Source organism: Penaeus japonicus, unplaced genomic scaffold (genome assembly GCF_977035675.1).
Source record: "Penaeus japonicus unplaced genomic scaffold, GWHDUDI00000001_assembly GWHDUDI00000012, whole genome shotgun sequence".
NCBI lineage: Eukaryota > Metazoa > Arthropoda > Malacostraca > Decapoda > Penaeidae > Penaeus > Penaeus japonicus.
The window spans coordinates 45,617,340-45,637,818 of NW_028234414.1; the positions used below are offsets into that span (position 1 = coordinate 45,617,340).

Below are 20,479 nucleotides of genomic sequence, written 5' to 3' on the forward strand. Positions count from 1 at the left end.
GATTAGGGGAGGAGAAAGGTGAAGGAGATGAAGGGTATGAGGGAGAAGGTCGAGTGATTGGGGGAAAGGGAGGAGGGAGGTGGAGGGGGGTGGGGGGTCACAGTGACAGACACTCGCAATTTTGCAAATTTTGGTGGTTTTCAAGGTCAGTTTTCTCGCCCTGCAAAATTGCGACCGACTTTCTCTTTCTCTCTCTTTATCTAGAAGTCTATGTATCTATGTATTATCTCTCTCTCTCTCTTTCTCTCTCATTATCTCTCTTTCTCTCTTTCTATCCCCCCCCCTCTCTCTCTTTCTCTGTCTCTCTCTCTCTTTCTCTGTCTCTTCCTCTTTCTCTCTCTCTCTCTGTCTCACTTGCTCTATCTCTCTGTCTCTTACTCTCTCTCTTTCTCTTTATCTGTCTCTCTCTCTTTCTCTGTTTCTTTCTCTATCTCTTTCTGTCTCTTCCTCTCTCTCTCTCTCTTTCTCTGTCTCTCTCTCTCTCTCTTTTTCTCTGTCTCTCTCTCTCTCTCTTTCTCTGTCTCTCTCTATCTCTCTCTCTCTCTCTCCCTCTCCCTCTCTTTCTCTGTCTCTCTCTCTTCCTCTCTCTCTCTCTCTCTCTCTCTCTCTCTCTTTCTCTTTCTCTCACCATTCCTGACATCCCGTGACCTCAAGACCTCCAACCAACCCGAACGGCAACGGCTTCGACTTCGCGACATCAATGATCCCTTTTCCGAATCCATCAACCTTGACTTCGACTTCGCGGGTGCAATATAGAATCTTTTTCAACCCCCCCACCCCCCTTTGCCTACCCGGTTCACTCCCCTTACCCCTTCCCCCCCAGTACCGTTATCTTCCCCTCCCCCCCTCTCAGCCATTGCGTGTTTTGCCTGATTAGTTTGTAAAGTCTTGTTCTTTTTTTTTTTTTTTTTTTTTTTTTTTTTGTGTGTGTGTGTGTGTATAACCATGGTATGTGTATATGTGTTTGTTTGCTAGTTAGCTCTTCTTTTCTTGAATATGTTACGGGGAAAATTTCGAAGACACGTTTATATATATATATATATATATATTATTTTATATTATATATTTATATATGTGTGTGTTGTATTATATACATATAAATATATATATATATATATTGTATGTATATTTACTTATATACATATATATATATACATATATATATATATATATATTATATATATATATATGTATATATATAATATATGTGGTGTGTGTGTGTGTTGTGTGTGTGTGTGTGTGTGTGTGTGTGTGTGTGTGGTGTGTGTGTGTGTGTAATGTATGTATATATTATACATATATATGAATATATATATGTATATATATATATATATATATATATATATATATATATATATATATATACATACACATACGTATATATGTATATATATATATATATATATATATATATATATATATATATATATATATTTATAAACACACACACACACACACAGACACACATACACACACGCATTCGTGCACTTGTGTGTGTGATTAACTCTTTCGTTTTTAAATGTTATACTCTTTCTCACTCTATCTCTATACTAAAATCAAAACAGCGCAGGCTGTCTAATGAACACAATCCAATTCATCAGTACCAGAATATTTTAATTGATAAGCAAATAGATACAAGACAAACACACACACGCAAACGACTAGTGTCACGCACACACACGCGCACCTCCCTCCCCCCCACACACACAACTAAAACAACCTAAAAACAAACAAAAACAACACCGCCCCCTCAACATACAACAAACAAACATCGCCATCAACACACATAGACAAAAAACAAAAACACGCACAAACACCGCCCCCGAAACCAAACAAACACAAACACCACCCCTGGAACACACAAACACAGACAAAAATCACCAACAAAAACAAAAAACACACAAACACCGCCCCCGCAACACAGCAAACAGAAACACCGCCCCCGCAACACAACAAACACAAACACCGCCCCCGCAACACACACACACACAGAAACACCGCTCCCGAAACACACACACAAAAACATCGCCCCCGCAACACACACACACAGAAACATCGCCCCCGCAACACACACTCAAAAACACCGCCCCCGCAACACACACACACACAGAAACACCGCCCCCGCAACACACACACAGAAACACCGCCCCCGCAACACACACAAAAACACTGCCCCCGCAACACACACACAAAAAACACCGCCCCCGCAACACACACACACACACAAATCCAAGAGCCAAGATGTACATAATTTTCCTTCCTTCCCAACAAGTGACAGTTCCTCGTCCGCGTCGCCTCATCGTCAACGGACTTTCGTGTCACAGAATTCTTCGTCCAATCACAAGCGAACGTGCCTTGGCGTCCGAATGCTCGCACTCTCGCTCGTCTAACAACCAAGAAGTTCGGACAGGTTCTCCATTCTGACCGATATATAACAGACAGAAAGTAGACGTGACGGAAGGCGAGATTAAGATCCATGCTGAAGCCGAAGTCAGTCACGTACAATCGGAGACGTAAGTCCGGTAGGATTTTTACACAAGTAAGGCGGAGATTCAGACACGTTCGGACGAGGCGGTGAATTAGAGCAAGCAAACCGCGGATAAGAAAGTACATTTTTCTTTTAAGGTCAATAAATGTTTTATTAAGAAAATCGTGGATGGCATTACGGTGTGTGCATAAATACTGAACAAATAAAAAGACAAAATGAACCAAAATACACACACACATGGATATGTGTGTATGTGTGTGTGGTTCCCTACACATTGTTTTCTTTTGTCTTCAAATTCTTCTTTGCCATCACTCTCTCTCTCTCTCTCTCTCTCTCTCTCTCTCTCTCTCTCTCTCTCTCTCTCTCTCTCTCTCTCTCTCTCTCTCTCAGTCCCTCACTCTCTCTCACACCCTCTTCTCTTTTCACTCTCCCTCTTTCTTCTCTTTTCACTCTCCTTCTCCCTCTTCGTTTTTCTTCTAATTTTTCTTTCCCCCTTCCCCCTTCTATCCTTATCCCATCCCTGCCTGCCTCTCTCTCTTCCCCTAACCTTCTCTTTCTTTCCCACAACCGGAAAATAAAACACACTTTCATGTATACACTAGGAGGTAGGAATATGCTTTATAAAGTGTAAGCAATATGGCAACTCTAAATACAACCAAAATGCAATGCTAAAAAAAAAAAAGTGCAACAAAGAAACATTGTAGTCAGCAAGTATTACTGAAAAGGATTAAATACCTTTTTTTTACTATAATTACGCTTAGGAAAAATATTCGTCCTTCCTACACACACGAATCCTGCCACCTTCCGCCTCCTATATATATATCAGTATAAATCTTTTCTTTTCCTGTGTCGTTAATTATAGCATTTCTATCCGTCAACCCTCCTCCCTCCCCCTCCCCCTCCCCCTCCCCCCATCCCCCTCCTCTATGCAAACAAGGAACAATCACATTCTTTGTGATATATTTTTACGATATCTTCAGTTCAGCCTTTACGTCCCAGAGCCATCTCAGTATATATTGCATTTTTTATTTTTTTTTTTGCGAATGAATTGCCATTTTCCTGCGCTAAATAGGGCAAAAAAATATCGCTTAATGTATACATACTTCTCATAAACCATTTTTTTTCTACTTTTTTTTTTGTGTTTTTGTTTTTTTAAATTTAGATGTGAGTAAAGTGTTACGTTGAAAATACGCCGTATGTTATGAATGACAACCTTTTCTCTCATTCATAAATTTCTTGAGTTTTCTCGTAAAATGGATTTATTGCTATTCCTTCTCTTGCTAAGATTTTTAGGATTTCCAGGTCTTTGTTTTCTTTTTGTTTCTCTGTTTCAGTGTTTCTTGTTTCGTTTTATTTCGATTTATTCACCTGATTGGCAATTCACTTGTTTTTTCTCCCTCTTTCGTTTATTTATTTCTTTATTTTCTTTCTTTTTTAACTACTTTCATTCCCTTTCTATCTCGTTATTCGTTTTCCCGTTTTTTCAGTATTTTTTTAATCTTCTAAGTTCATTAATATTTTTTTATTATCATAATTAATTTCTTTCATAATCTTAGATTCCTATATAGTTTTATCTCATTTTCCTATTCTCTCATATTCATATAATTCCATTTCATTTCTCAGATGTATTCAAATAACTTAAACAATTTCATCCATTGCATAATTCCATGCATTATTCAATCATCATTCTATTTTTCAAGTTCTTTTCAGTCAGAGAATCATAGTTTCTGATCCGCCCCTTCTCTGATCAGGCATGGGAGCACGGGAGGTAAGCTGACAGAAGTATGGAAAGGGTTATTCTCCCTTTCTCTCTCTCTATCTATCTATCCATCTATGTCTCTCTCTCTGTTTCTATCAATCTATTTCTCTTTCGCTCATCACTCGTCTCTCTTTTTCTCACTTTCTGTTTTATCTCTTTCTCTCTCTCTCTCTCTCTCTCTCTCTCTCTCTCTCTCTCTCCCTCTAGGACTAACCGAAAGAGAGAGAAAGAGAGAGATAATGAGACTATATGATACACGTTAGAAATAGTATTGATAGACAACAGCATAATATATTACAAGGATTTTTGCTTAAATAAGATAAGGAAGAGGAAGACAAGAATTAAAAAAGGAATTTACACAATAGACATTTTCGTTGTTTACACAAATCATTGATTCGTTTAGATAGATAGATAGATAGAGAGAGAGAGAGAGAAAGAGAGAGAGAGAGAGAGAGAGAGAGAGAGAGAGAGAGAGAGAGAGAGAGAGAGAGAAGAGAGAGAGAGAGGGGGGGGGGGGGGGACAAACAGAAGATTTGAATTAAGGAAGAGTCAAATAAAGGGCAAAAAAGAAGAGGGAAAGAACGAGAAATAGAGACAGAGAGAGAGAGAGAAAAGAGAAAGGGAAACAACGATATAGTTTACATATCACGTATTGACAAAAGTCTATAACAAAAGAGTTGGCGATATATAAGGCCCGATTTTCAAATAGTATCTTAGATCTCGGTGGTACAGTCGGCATAGCTTCTAACTCTCTTTTCAGCTTGGTTCCAGCGTCGGAGGTTCCCGGGTTCGAGACCAGTCAAGTCTTTCCTCGGGAAAAGTTCTCAATTAGGTGAAGTTTAAAAGTTGCCCCTTGGCACGATGCTTCGAGTTTGGTGGGGTGTGGTTGGGGGCGTTGACGAGCGATTTCTCTTTCGGAGATAACGTCCACCCGGTCCCCCACATCGAGTCAAAGGTCACTACTCCGGTCCGGCAGTCACGGCAGCAGGGAAGGCAAGGCAGCACACTTCTGATTATAATTGGTTCAAATCTGTCATGAGATTCTGTGTGCCGGTATCCGCATTGTGGTTGTTCTGTTTCAGGTCAGAAAGACATTTATTTAAATATTTATTTATTTAAAACTCCTTCACGTTTTTATTTTTCAATCTATTTTTAGATAATAGATATCGTTTAAAAGCTATGTGGGTAAGAATCTGCAGATCTACAAATAAAATCAAAGATTATCTTGAGATGTATTGTCTGTTTTGCAAGCATAAAAATGAAGAAATGAGAGGCATGTAAGCATAACAATTTAAGCAGTACATAAAGATAAGATAACAAGTTAATGATTTTGATTTAAAAATTATATGAAAAACGTAATATGATTTATATATTATAGAACCGTATATATTAATACTTCATACTGACAACTTACAAAATCTCATGCATCATGCAAACTTATAGAGACTGCAAATTTGTCGTTTGTTATACTATAAGCTTGCTTACTGATTATATTACCTGTTTTATTGATGTATGATGATGATGTATCTTTACTAAAATCAAATAATGTCCTACCGAAGTTGTTAATGCTTACGATTACCCATAGTTTTTTTGTTTTTTTCCTTTTCTTTTTTGTGATTTTATGTGCTTGTGAAGACTTTCGCGATGTAATTTACCCAATTCTAATAAATTTCGTCTTATCGTTAATATCAATTCATGTATTATCTTGAAATGACACTGAATAATAACTTATTAAATATTGATTATACATATATATGTATATATATATATATATATATATATATATATATATATATATATATATATATATATATATATGTGTGTGTGTGTGTGTGTGTGTGTGTGTGTGTGTGTGTGTGTGTGTGTGTGTGTGTGTGTGTTTTCTGAATAATCAAAGTTGATTATTCATTAAATACAGAAAAGGACTTTAAAACAACTACCATATCTGCCAACCTGAACCTCTTACCGATTATCACTGCCTTTCTATTGTTTTCTTGTTAAAGAAAAGAAAAGAAAAAAAATCAAATATAAGATAAATTATCTATTTTGCAAACATAATACATGTTATTGTGAAAAAAAAAAACTAAAGAGGAAAAGATGAGAGGAATATAAGCATGAAATGTTAAGTAGTACATAAGAACGATATAGCAATTAAATTTACGATTTTGATTTAGAAGTTATATGAAAAAAAAGCAATATAGATTATATAAACTACCGTATATATCAATACTTAATTCTGACGACTTTCAAAATCTCATACATCATTGTGAAGGAAGGAAATAAAGGGGGAAGAAGGATATGAAGAAAAATAGAAAGACAGAGAGACAGAGAGAGAGAGAATAAAAAGTGAGTAAAGAGAAAGCACGATATTGTTTAGATATTATGTATCGATGTAAATTTTGTTCAGAATATATATAGGTATTGGTTAGAATATCAGTGAAAATATTCGTGATTAATCTGTATATTTACACACACACACACATGTATGTATATATGTATATATGTATATATATATATATATATATATATATATATATATATATATATATATCTTTCCTTTTCTTTTCTTATCTTTGACTTGTATTCAATCCTTTTTACTCTATCTCTCTTCCATGTAATGATTAACCTAAATTTGTTAAAACTCGTCCATCAATGATAGCTAATAATTAGATAATCAAATTATGATGAAATTAAACCATTAAATCATCAATCAAATCATAATTAAATGTGTTATATTTCCGGAGAGAATAGAGTGATGATAAACAAATAAAGTTGTTTATCATACTAGTATCTTGCTTATTGATTATATTTCCTGTTTTATTGTTACTCCTAGTTTTTTTTCTTCTCATTTTCTTTTATTTTTTATTATGATTTTTTTATTTCAATAAAATTTATTTCAATAAAATGAGTCTATTACCGTTAATATTAATTTACGTATTTATTCGAATGATAAAAATAAATTATTATTTTGTGGACATTCCATATTTATCAATGTTCAAATATATATATAAATACAACTGTTGACCTTCTCCGTTGAAAAGTTATATCCGTGAAAATGAAATACAGATAAAAATTGTAATTTCCTTCAATAGAATAATCATAATAACCAATATTCGTTTAATATAAGAAAAATCACGTTTGAGATCCTTATTAACGAGAATGCAAATAACCTCAATGATTATATTGCAATCCTCAAAGTACTTGAAGAAAGAGTTTCAGGTTGGCGGATACGGTAGTTGTTTTATAGTCCTTTTCTTTATACAATTAATAAATAACTTTGATTATTTAGATTAAAAAAAAGTATTCCTGGAGACTACTTCACTTATTCGCAAACAACTTGAATATTCTAAAAAAAAAATAATAATAATAATTATAATAAATAAATAAATAAATAAATCCATTTGATCAACACACCTGGCCTGTTATTATGTAATCTGTATGAATCTCCAGATCTACAAATCAATATTAACAATAAAAATGTATATGATATATGTTATAAATGGCATGAATTAACAATAGCTTAACACATGTTATTGTGATATTTGCATAAGTCAATTCAGGAAGAGAATTGAAATAAAGAGAAGAGAGAGAAACAGAGAGAAACATAGAGAGAGAGAGAGAGAGAGAGAGAGAGAGAGAGAGAGAGAGAGAGAGAGAGAGAGAGAGAGAGAGAGAGAGAGAGAGAGAGAGAGAGAGAAAAAGAGAGAGAGAGAGAGAGAGAGAGAGAGAGAGAGAGAAGGGAGTGGAAAGAGAAAGAAGCGGTAAGATAGAAAATGAAAGATAAAGAGAGTAAAAGAGAGAAATAGAAGGAGAGAGAGAAAGAAAGAAAGAGACAGACAGAGAGACAGAAAAAGACAGACAGACAGACAGAGAGAGATAGAGGGAGAGAGAGTGGGGGGAAGGAGGAGGAGGAGAGAGGGGTGAAACAGTCAGACAGAAGATAGGAGTTTAACATAAAAAGTCTATAATAAAAGAGTTGGAGATATATAATGCCCAATTTTCGAGTACTATCTTAGATCTCGGTGGTACAGTCGGCAAAGCATCTAACTCTCTTTTCAATAGACTAATCAGGAATGGAAATAGTAAAAGGAAAGGTAAAAGGGACAAAAAGGCTATAATAGAACTGGGATGATGATATGGCGATATTTAAGGCCCATATCGCAATATTATCTTAGATCTCGTGTCCGTACCTGAAACATCATTTTAATGCTTTATGTGCGAGTATAACTTTTCATGACGCACATTTAACAAAAATAGTAACTTTACACTACCATTATTTAAACTATGATTCCAGCTACTCACTGTTATAATAAAGAACCTAGTCAGGTATTATAGGCCTACATCTACTCATACCCTTGCTTATATTCATAAACAAGTGTTGGTGTTTTATTGTGCTTGTATACATAATAGAGATAAAATTATATACTACCTTCATACTGAATTACGTTCCAGTAGTATACTAAATAAAACTGAAAACAAAGAACTAATAAGAAGACAATAACAGAGACAAAAAATACACGTACATTTATCCGTCACTCAAATATCCCGCCACTTTTTGTTTGAATAGTCAAGCAAAAGTTTATAGTAATTAGGTTTTTAACTCTTAATAAAAAAAAAAAAATATTCCTTTGGTTTTGGACTCGGGTCATAACGTATTCATGAAGTCATATATTATATAATTATAATTTCAAGCTTTTCAATAATTACTTCCCCTTTTAAATTTTGGAATTGATCCAACAAATAACAATGCCAGTTGCTTCATTGAAAACCCGTTTCATTTGAACCTAGTTGAAAGCGACGAGATGGAAGTAGAATTTCAAACATACAAATTATTGCTTGCATTCTAAAATGTCCTCCTCTCTCTTTCCCCTCTTCTCTCTCCTCTCTCCTCTCTCTCTCCTTCTCTTCTCTCACCCTCCTCCCTCTCTCTCCTCTCTATTTATCTCTCTCTCTCTCTTTTTTCTCTCTCTCCTCTTCTCTTTCACTCTCTCTTCTCCTCTTTTCTTCTCTCTTCTCTTCTTCATATTCTCCTCCTTTCTTCTCTTTTCTCTTCTCATTTTCTCTCCGTCTCTCTCTTCTTTCTCTCTCTCTCCCCCTCTCTTCCTTCTCTTCCTTTCTCGCCTTTCTCTCTCTTCCTTTCTCTCTCTCTCTTCCTCTCTTCTCTTTTCTTTCTCTCTTCCTCTTTCCTCTCTCTCTCTCTCTCTCTCTCTCTACTTCTCTCTCCATTCTCTCTTACTCCTCTCTTCATCTTCTCACTCCTCACTCGCTCTCTTCTCTTCTTCTCTCTCTCTCATCTATAACTCCTCATCTACTCTACTACTCTTTCTTATCTATCTTTTGTTTCTCTACTCACTTTCTTTGTGCCTCTATCTCTTACATATCATATCACACTCTCTTTCTCTCTCATCAACCTCTCTATCTCTCTCTCTCTCGGTCTCTCCAACTCTTCTCTCTATTTTATCCTCTCTCTCTCCATCCTTCTCTCTCTCCTCTCATTTTCAGCTCTCTCTCTCCTCTCCCCTCTTCTTCTTTCTTCTTCTCTTCTCTCTACTCTTCTAACTCTTCTCTCGCTCTCTCAGTTCTCTCTCCTCTCTACTCTACTCCATAAATCTCCCTTCCTCCTACTCTCTCTCTCTCTTTTCTCTTCTTCTCACTCTCTACTCTCTCTCCAACCGTTTTCTCTCTCTCTTTTCCTTCTCTCTCTCTCATCTCTTCTTCTCTTCTCTCAGTTTCGCAATCTGCAGACTTCTCTCTCTTTCTCTGCATATTTATATATATATATATATATCATATTTATTATATTTATATTATATATATATATATTTATATGTAACTATTATATATATATATAAAATATTCTATTTATTTATATATCTTATTATATTATATTATAAATGTATATATTATTCTTCTCTCGTTCCTCTACGCTACATGCGGATCTCCCTAGATCTTTCTTATTTCCTCATACATTTTCTCTCATCTCTCTCTCTCTCTCCTCTCTCTCTCTTTCTATCCTCTTCCTCTCTTTCTCCCATCCTCTCTCTTTCTCTCTCTTTTGTGCTCTCTCTTTTTTTTCTCCTCCTCTCTCCCTCTCTTTCTCTCTCCCTCTCCTGATGCCTCTTTCTCTCCTCACTAATCTCTTCTCTCTCTCTTCCTCTCTCTCTCTGCTCTCTCTCTCCTCTCTCTTCTCTCTCTCTTCTCAGCACCGCACTTCTCTCTCTAATATATTTTCTCCTCTTCTCTCTCATCTTCCTCTCTCTCTCTCCAGCATCTCTATCTCTTCTCTCTCTCTCTCTTCTCTTCTCTCCCTCGCTCTCTCTCCTCTCCCCGTCTCTCCTCTCTCTCTCTCTCTCTTCCTCTCTCTCTCCGTCTCTCTTTTCTCTCCCTCTCTCCTCCTCCCTCCTCTCTCTTCTCTCTTCTCTCTCTTCCTCTTCTCTCTCTCTCCTCTCCTTTTCCTTCCTCTCTCTCCCTTCCCTCTCTCTCCCTCTCTTCTCTCTCTCTTCTCTCTCCTCTCTCTCCTCTCTCTCTTCTCTCTCTCTCTCTCTCTTCTCTTCTCTCTTCTTCTCCTCTCTCTTTCTCTTCTCTTCTTTTTTCTTTCTCCTCTCTCTCTCTCCTCTCTTCTCTCTCTTCCCTTCCCCTCTCCCTCTTTAATATCTCTCTCCTCTCTTCTTTCCTCTCTCACAAACTCCCTCCTCTTCTCTCCCTCTCCCTCTCTCTCTCTCTCCTCTCCTCTCTCTCTCTCTCTCTCTCCTTTCTCAACATAAACTCTTTCTCCTCTCTCTCTTCTTTCTCCCTCTTTTTTCTCTCCCTCTCTCTCTCTCCTCCCCTCTCCTCTCTCTCTCTTTTCTCTCTTTCTAACTTTTCTCCTCTCCTCTCTCCTCTCTCTTCCTCCTCTCTCTCTCTCCTCTCTCTCTCTCTCTCTCTCCTCTCCTCCTCTCACTCACTCACTCTCTATCACTCCTCTCCTCTCTTTTCTCTCTCTCTCTCTCTCTCTCTCTCTCTCTCTCTCTCTCTCTCTCTCTCTCTCTCTCCCCCTCTCTCTCCCCCTCCTTTTTTCTCTCTCCCCCTCCTTTTTTCTCTCTCCCCCTCCTTTTCTCTCTTTCTCTCTCCTTTTCTCTCTTTCTCTCTCCTTTTCTCTCTCTCTCTTTCTGTCTCTCTCTCTCTCTTTCTGTCTCTCTCTCTCTCTCTCTCTCTCCCTCCTTTTCTCTCTCTCTCTCCCTCCTTTTCTCTCTCTCTCCCCCTCCTTCTCTCTCTCTCCCCCTCCTTTTCTCTCTCTCCTCCTCCCTTTCTCTCTCCTTTTCTCTCTTTTTCTCTCCTTTTCTCTCTTCCTCTGTCTCCTTCTCTCTCTCTCTCTCTCTCTCCTTCATCTCTATCTCACTCACTCACTCACTCTCATATTCTCTCTCTCTCTCTCTTTCTCTCTCTCTCTCTCTCTCCCTCTCCCTCTCTCTTGTTCTCACATATATTCTCTCTCTTTCTTTTTCTTTTTCTCAGTTTCTTTCTTTCCCCCCTTCTCTCACTCTCTCTCCCTCTATCTCTGTTCTCACTCTCGCTCTAATATATTCTCTCTCTCTCTTTCTCTTATATTATCTCTCTCTTTTTCTCATATACCCCCTCTCTCTTTCTCTCTCTATTTCACTCTCTCTCTCTTTTTCCCTTATATACTCTCTCTCATTCTCTCTCTCACTCTTATATTCTCTAAATCTCTATCTGTAGGTCTCCCGCTGTATCTCACATATATGCTCTCTGAATCTCTCCTATATTCTCTCTCTTTCTCCCCCCCCCCCTCTCTCTCTCTCTCTCTCTCTCTCACTCACTCTCATATTCTCTCTCTCTCACTCACTCTCATATTCTCTCTCTCTCACTCACTCTCATATTCTCTCTCTCTCACTCACTCTCGTATTCTCTCTCTCTCACTCACTCTCATATTCTCTCTCTCTCACTCACTCTCATATTCTCTCTCTCTCACTCACTCTCATATTCTCTCTCTCTCACTCACTCTCATATTCTCTCTCTCTCACTCACTCTCATATTCTCTCTTTCTCACTCACTCTCATATTCTCTCTCTCACTCACTCTCATATTCTCTCTTTCTCACTAACTCTCATATTCTCTCTCTCTTACTCACTCTCATATTCTCTCTCTCTCACTCACTCTCATATTCTCTCTCTCTCACTCACTCTCATATTCTATCTCTCTCACTCACTCTCATATTCTCTCTCTCTCACTCTCATATTCTCTCTCTCTCTCTCTCTCTCTTGTTCTTACATATATTCTCTCTCTTTCTTTTTCTTCTCTCACTCTCTCTCCCTCTATCTCTGTTCTCACTATCTCTCTAATATATTCTCTCTCTCTCTCTGTGTCTTATATTATCTCTCTATTTCTCTCATATATCCCCTCTCTCTTTCTCTCTCTATTTCACTCTCTCTCTCTTTTTCCCTTATGTTCTCTCCCTCCCTCTCTCACCCTCTCTCTTTCTCTCCCTCACTCACTCCGTCACTCTCATTCTCACTCATTCACTTTTTATCCTCTGTTTGATAGCAGTACCTTCAATGTATTTTTTAATTATTTTCATTTTATTTTCAGGTCTTTTCAAAGCAAGCAGTCTGTGCCAAAAAGTGCAAGTACTACAGAACATAAGTTGACAAGTGCATTATGGAAAAAAATTGTTCAGGAAAATCCTATAGATATTGAAAGAACTCCTGTGTATAATGAATTTAGTTTAACAGGTGTTGGAAATGAGTATATTCATGGATATTTTCATGAGATTAAAGTGAATGAACCAACAACTCAGTTAACATGCGTTTCAGAAGGTGATAGAAATACAAGTACACCAATATCAAACTTTGATAAAAGCACCATTACACAGAGAGGTGAGGTGTCTCTATTACCTGATCCCTTTAAGAAATTCAAAGATGTAAGTGATATCTGGGAATCAAGTCCACCAAGAAATTTAAATCAACTTAATAACAACATTCAAACAGCAAGTGATAGCACAACTGACTTTGATAGTTTGAACATTAGCCAGAATCAGAATGACTCTGGTATATATTTAGATCTAGACCAGAAGGAGGTACAGGGTGCATCTTCAGCACAGACTATGAACAGTATCTGGGGTGCACCTGGAAATACCAGTATACAAGGCTATGATATATCAACAACAGATATCCACTCTCAAGGATATAGTAAGAACAATGTAACAGCATGGGACCAATTCCTCAGTGGTCAGCCAATGTTAAACACTCAAGATAATCTGAGAAATGATGATCATTTCTCAAATTTATCAAATGGAAGTAGAGTTCAGGATATTCAGTCCAGTTACAGTAACTTTCCGTCACCATCCAGCACTCATTTTCCAGTATCCAGACCTCAAAATACATTTCAGGGATCAGAACCAGTATTCTCACATGGGAATGAGCGATCAGGTTTGTGTTCTGGGTTGATAATGGTATTATTATATAAACTGTTAGAAAGAGAATAAGTTTTTTTTTTTTTTTATAGATTTATATAATTTACAATAGTCTGTAGCTATAAATGTATAGTTTGAAAATCTGGTGACTTCATACATGGCAGTGGCAAAATAAATAAGCATGATGAACACAAAACACCTCCTCAGTTTCTGTTTGTTCCTATACTATTTTATAAACTTTATGGAGGTAATTTCAAACATTGCATAATGTTTCATTTATATTAGTTAAATATAGCATCTTTTAAATATATTTATAAATAAAATTTACCTACAGATTTGGTTGCTCTTATGGAGGAATTGTCTATGAATGAAGCATTCAATTATGGACAAGGAAAAAACAGATCACGGTCGTCCAAGCATTTATTGCAGAAGCCTGCTGGTCCTGTAGCCTCAATCAAGGGTTGTGTGTTTTGCAAAAACAACAATTATCATTCTACTTTTTATAGGTCACATTCATTAAAGGTAAATGATATTGCATATTTTACATATGATATATAGATAGATAGGTATACTGTATATACATGTGTATATAGATATAATTTGAGGTAAGAGAGAGAGAGAGAGAGGTAAATGGTCTTTAAAAGTATAGAGAAATTCAAAGTTTAATGGGTATAATGATTATATTATTATTTTAGGATGATCGTGGGCATTGCCAGTGTCCTGTGCTGAGAGTGTATGTTTGCCCTCTGTGCAGTGCAACAGGGGATTCAGCTCATACCCTCAAGTATTGCCCAAGGAATAGTATAACGCATGGAGACCCCATATCAGCGGGTCTTCCTCCAGGGATAGTTACCAATTGGAGAAAGATAGCAGGTCAAATGATGTCAAGACACAGGAACAATCAGTAAAAAGTCAATGATGTATGTGACATTATATTATTTTGCACTATATAAGGATAATCTTATATGGATATTTTATATTAGATGGTAATCATGGAAAGTATTTTTGTTTAGAGATTGTGTTACTATATTTTTTTTTCTTTTCTTTTTATTTTAATTTCCATTTCTACAAAATGTTGTTTTCATCATTCATGAAATAATTTACATGCACATCTCTTGTACATTTCATTATTATCATATGTTGTAATATATATCCACAATTTGTTTACATAAATGCATTTCCCTTACTCCATATATCTTAAAACTTCAGACTTATCATATATTTTAAGGCGAACTGAATTGATACAGGTGATGTGAATTTGTTTAAAATTATTATAGAAATTTACTTGTTGGGATATGTATATAATAATTATTTTCCATAGAAGGAATTTTTTATATGGATTGCCAAAAGATTATAAGGGATTTATGTCAATGAGGTAATGACGTTTGATCTTTTCCTTTTTTGAGTAACCCTGAATTTATATTAATTTTTTGTTTAGATTTATAGTGTGGCTACTCTTTTACAGTTTTTATATTAGGTGTTGTTGAAGCTATCACCAGAGTTTATTCAGAATGTAGTTAATAGGGAGTGGTAAATAGTGTTTTTAAAAGAGGGATTCTTGATTTTACCAAGTTTTTTTTTTTTTATCATGAAACTATTATTTGGCTGGTTGTCGCTTGTGGAGCTGGGAGGGCATGTGTACAAGTGTATATATGTTTTCTAGAATCATCATTAAAAAACTGATTCAGTTTTTTGGGTAAAAGTATGTTGGGAATTAAGGAAAAGCGAGACATGTTGTGGTTCTGATTAATGACAGGTGAGGAGGAGATGCATAGGGAATTTTTGTTAAGGACTTGGTTTTTTTAATTTTTTATGCCTAGAAGGGTCATGTTGTTGGTTTTGCCTCTTGTTTGCGTACTTAGATGTAAATAATCATGTTGTTTATTTTTGATTTTATAGTATAGTCAGATGCTACTTCTCTCTCTTCTCTCTTTCAGTTCTCTCTCTACCTTTTTCTCTGTCAGACTCTTGCGACCGTCTCTACCTACGACCTGACCTCACCTTTCGTCTGTCCGAGATGTGCCCTACTCTGCTCTCTCCATCTCTCTCTCTCTAGTCTCTTCTCTATCAATAAGCACAGGATTTATGTATTTTTGATATTTTTGTTTTTATCTTTTGTAGATTTATCAGTGTGGCTACTCTTTTTACAGTTTTGTATATTAGGTGTTTGTTTAGCTAGCTATCTACCATTGCCTGTTTATTCAGCTAACCGCGTAGTTAAATATGGGAGCCTGCTACGCTTGGAATAAGTGTTTTTAATTGGGATTCTTTATTTCTTTCCAAGTTTTTTTTTTGGTTTATCATGATATACTATTATTTGGCTGTGTGTCGTGTGTGGGCCCCGCAGAGAGCGGACAATGTGTACAGAAGTGCTTATATATATTGAGCGATATCAATAATTAAAAACTGATCAATTCTCTCCGCCTATCCTCGTATTATTGGTTCTTAAATGTACATTATGTTAGGAATCAGAGCTCAGGAAGACTTAAGTCCTAGTGGGTGCTTGTGAAATTTAATGAACAGGAGATGCAGATGCCTAGGATTTTGTTAAAGCGAGCTGGGAACTTGGTACTACCTTCCGCCTTTCTTCTATCACTACTCTACCCTTGATCATCGTATAGACTTCGTACCGTGTCCCTTGTTCCTTTCATTTGTCATAAATTTTCCCTAGTAACTCCCTTATTGCCTCCCAGAAGGTAGTCATGTTAGTGTTGGTTTTGCTCTTGTTGTAAATAACAGTTTTTTTTTTATTCAGTTCTCTCTCTTCTCATCTTCTCTCTCTACTTTTTCTCTGTCTCTCTCCTCCTGTTCTCTCTGTCTCTCCTCTCTCTCTGAGCTTTGTTCTCTCTTCCAGGTGCGGTTCTCACCTCCTTTTCTTTCTCTCTCTCTCTCCATGATATCTCTCTCTCTCTCTCTCGTTCAGCTCTCGTCATCTCTCTCTCTCTCTCTCATCTCTCGAGATCTCTCTCTCCACCTTCTCTCTCTCTCTCTCTCTCTCTCCCTCTCCCGTTCTCCCTCTTCCTCTCCCATCTCCCCTCTACCTTCCACTCCCCCTCCCTCTCCCTCTCACCTCCTCTCCCTCTCCCTCTCTCCCCTCTCTCTCTCCCCTCTCTCCCTCCCTCCCTCTCTCTCTCTCTCTCTATGCCCTTTATATATTGTATGTTAATATATATATATATATATAATTATGTATATCTTATATATATATATATTATATATTCTACATATATATATATATATATTTTATATATACATATTTGTTATTATATATATATATATATATATATCTTTATATATATATATATATATATATATCCCTCTTTTTTATGTTTTATTTTCAGCAGTATTTTGTTTCATGTATGATTTACTGTGTGTTCTAGAAAGACACCTATATGTCATGTGAACACGTGATTTTATGAAGATTTAATCAGAAGGCGCTCGTGTCGCCCCTCGCCCCATCTTCTCGCGCTAGGGATTTATGTCGAGCCAGAGAGAGATGTTCTAGAATACAGACAGGATTTATGTATTTTTGAATTTTGTTTTTTTACCCATCTTTTTAATCCTTGTCTGACATGTTTCTCTCGACTGAATCCCCCCTAAGGTGATCCATAAATTACAAACTAATCTTCCTGAAACTACAATTTTCAACTGTATGGAATTGTTTTTTAATTTACCACTTTTTAATATGTCAATGGCCTTATTATTTTACAAATCAGAGGTTGAAGGAGAGAAACATTTGTCCAGAGGAACTTCTTTGTGCATTCAAAGACATGTTGTTTTGATTATTGTTTTAAGAAACAATTATTCATATTAGCCTCAACAAGATTGTAGACCATTGTGATTTCTGTTTACTATCTTCCAGGAATTAAATTAAAGGGTAAAAAACGTACTTGTTGTACTTTCATCCCCATGGTATAACAGATTCGCCAAACAGGGAAGAACCAGGAAGTTGATGGCATAATTATGCACAAAGACTATTGGTAATATTTCTCCAAAATGTCAGATTGTGATAGGTTGTTAGTCTGTGGTGGTCATTCATACAAACTACATCTTTTTATGAACATGTTTAATATATTTTTACCAGCCATCTTTTTTTACGCAACACTGCATTAATGAGTTTGGATTATTAATATGTGTGTTGCATTATTATATCTCCATTCTTTACCTTGAAAAGAGAGAGAGCCTCTCCCAGTTCACTTTTTTTTCTATTTGTTCACAAATCTTTTAAAGTGTTTACTATTTTGTTTTTCTTTTTTCTCTTTCATCTCTTGGTTATTTTGTTTTCTTGTTCAGTTTTTGATCCCTCTTCTTGTTTTTTTGCAAGGTTCTTTTTTTTCAAGACTTTTGTTTCTCTCTCTCTCTCTTGTTCCTCTCTCTCACTCTATTTCTTTAATGCTCTTTCCCTCACACACATCCTCTCTCTCTCTCTCTCTCTCTATCCCTTTTTCTCCCCCTCTCTTTCTCTCTCTCTCTCTCTCTCTCCCTCCCTTTTTCTCCACCTCTCTCTCTCTCTCTCCCTTTTTCTCCACCTCTCTTTCTCTCTCTCTCTCTCATTTCTCTCTCTCTCTCTTTCTCTCTCACTCTCTTTCTCTCTCACTCTCTTTCTCTCTCTCTCTCTCTCTCTCTCTCTCTCTCTCTCTCTCTCTCTCTCTCTCTCTCTCTCTCTCTCTGGGCTAACAGATATATATAATAAATATATATCTATATATATATATATATATATATATATATATTTATATATATTATATATATATATATTGATATGTATGATGTAGATATATATATATATATTTATATTTTAATATTTATATCTTATATATATATATATATATATATTATATAGCTATATATATATATATATATAAAATAGATAACAGATATATATATATATCTGTTAACAGGTGCCCTTGGCACTTTGCTCGTGTTGGGCGGGTTGACGAGCGTTTCTCGATCGGAGGACTTCATTCTACGCGATAACGTCCCCCACTCGAGGTCAAAAGGTTCATTCCGGTTTCGGCAGATCACGCGGGAAGGAAGGCAAGCACAGGCCTCGGATTCCTAGGTGTTCAATCTGCACATGAGGTTCTGGTTCACTGAGTCGATTTGAGTGAGATTGTTTTGCTATCATTTGCGATGTCAATTTTGCCCGCTGATTGCGATTTCACAAATTATTGGAAAAATACGAGACCTCGATACAATTTTTATTTCTTCTCATCACGGTACTCATTCATTTAATTTCACAAACAATTACAAAATTTTGTTAAGTAGTAGAAATTCCTAATTGTGGGGTAATTAATATCAAGATCTTAAGATCAAAAGATTACTCCTTGATAAGAAATTAAAAGTAATAAGATTAAATTATCAGATCAGATAAGATTAACTTAAAAATAGTCTGATTTTGTTTTACAACATAATAAAAATCGTTATTTGTGAAAAATTGACGAAAGAGGAGAATACTTGAGATTTCTACTAGGAAATTTACGTGTTGGCGTTTTGACGAAAATTGACGTGTAGCAATGACCGTATTTCTTTAAATAAACCTTCATTATTGAGGAATGCGCAAAATCTTACGCATCTTTATTCTAAGCTATTTATTGCTTACATGTTAAGTAATTTCTGCGTGGAAGAGAAAGAGATCGAGAGACAAGAGACGACGAGAGGAGATTGGAGAGAGAGTGAGTGAGGAGAGAGAGAGAGAGAAAGAATTAAAGATGCAAAGAGAAATTTTTTTGAATCTTTTTGATATTCTATAGACTAAATCAATAATCTAAAACTTTATTTATAATTTCAAAAAAAGTATCAACGGACTTTTCCACTGTTTACAATGAAATGATTTTATTGGATACAATAAATAGTTTTAAAAAACTTTTTGTCTGCATAATTCTTGAACTGTTATTAAGCAGAGACCTGTATGAATTTACATGATGATAAAAACATGTTACCTGAAAATAAAGAGAGGAGGTGAGGAAGAGAGGAGGAAGAGAAAGAGAAAGAGAAATGGATGGAGAGTGGAGAAAGAGGTAGAGAGAGAGTGAGATGATCTATGTTTAGAGTTTTCACCGTTTAGTAAAAAATCAGGGGTTAGTGGTCAAGGAGTGATAGATTAGATTATAGATAAAAGATAGATTGATAGAGATTGATTAATAGATAGAGAGGAAGAGAAAAAGAGGAGAGGTGAAGGAGAGAAAAATGAGAATAGAGAATGAGGAGAGAAGGATATTTGAATGAAAGAGAAGAGAAAAGTTTGAGAGAGACTGAGAACAAAAGAATGATATTATAGTAAGAGACGTGTGAGAGAGAGAGAGAGGTTGAGAGAGTGAGAGAGATTGAAGAGAGAATAAAGAATGATATAGAACAGGGCTATAGAGAACGAGAGAGAATCTTGGTTCTCTCTCTCTCTCGCTACTCTCTGTCTCGTATTCATCTCTCTCTCTCTCTCTATCTCCATCCCTCCCGTCCCTCCCTCCCTACACCCCTCACTCACCCTCCCTCCCTACCTCCCTACAGCCCTCCTTCTCTCACTACCCCCCTCCCTCCAATCTCCTACATCAGGCACTCATGGCTATCTCTTGAATCTGTTGCATGATGCACACTTGTCCGTTGCTCACTTCTGACGGAACATTTCATCATTTGACCCTCCTACTTATCTGAGGTCATCGGGCAGCCGGGTGGGGGCGTGGAAAGGGGGGAGGGGAAGGCGGGGGGTAGGGCTAGGAGGGGGGAGGAGAGATTACTGTGTGTGGACAAGGCTGTGAATGTGTGTGTGTGTGTGTGTGTGTTACTGTGTTTCCGTTGTGTGTATGTGTGTGTGTGTGTAGTGTGTG

At 36.5% G+C, this 20,479-nt stretch overlaps 1 protein-coding gene across 1 annotated transcript; it reads left to right on the plus strand.

Moving 5' to 3' along the window:
• Positions 1–2,476: 2,476 nt before the first annotated feature.
• Positions 2,477–14,901, plus strand: LOC147470870 (uncharacterized). Its single transcript, XM_086542195.1, has 5 exons — positions 2,477–2,539; positions 4,240–4,256; positions 12,833–13,671; positions 13,990–14,177; positions 14,351–14,901. The coding sequence occupies exons 1-5, from the start codon at positions 2,477–2,479 to the stop codon at positions 14,561–14,563; spliced, it is 1,320 nt and encodes a 439-aa protein (XP_086398321.1). The 3' UTR covers positions 14,564–14,901.
• The last annotated feature ends 5,578 nt before the right edge of the window (positions 14,902–20,479 follow it).

What these genes read in the sequence shown, in the direction of transcription:
- LOC147470870 (XM_086542195.1), top strand. Translation starts at nt 2,477, where the DNA reads ATGCTGAAGCCGAAGTCAGTCACGTACAATCGGAGACGTAAGTCCGGT. An exon ending in ACATGGGAATGAGCGATCAG is followed by an intron (nt 13,672 to 13,989) that starts GTTTGTGTTCTG and finishes ATTTACCTACAG; the next exon opens with ATTTGGTTGCTCTTATGGAG. An exon ending in ATAGGTCACATTCATTAAAG is followed by an intron (nt 14,178 to 14,350) that starts GTAAATGATATT and finishes TTATTATTTTAG; the next exon opens with GATGATCGTGGGCATTGCCA.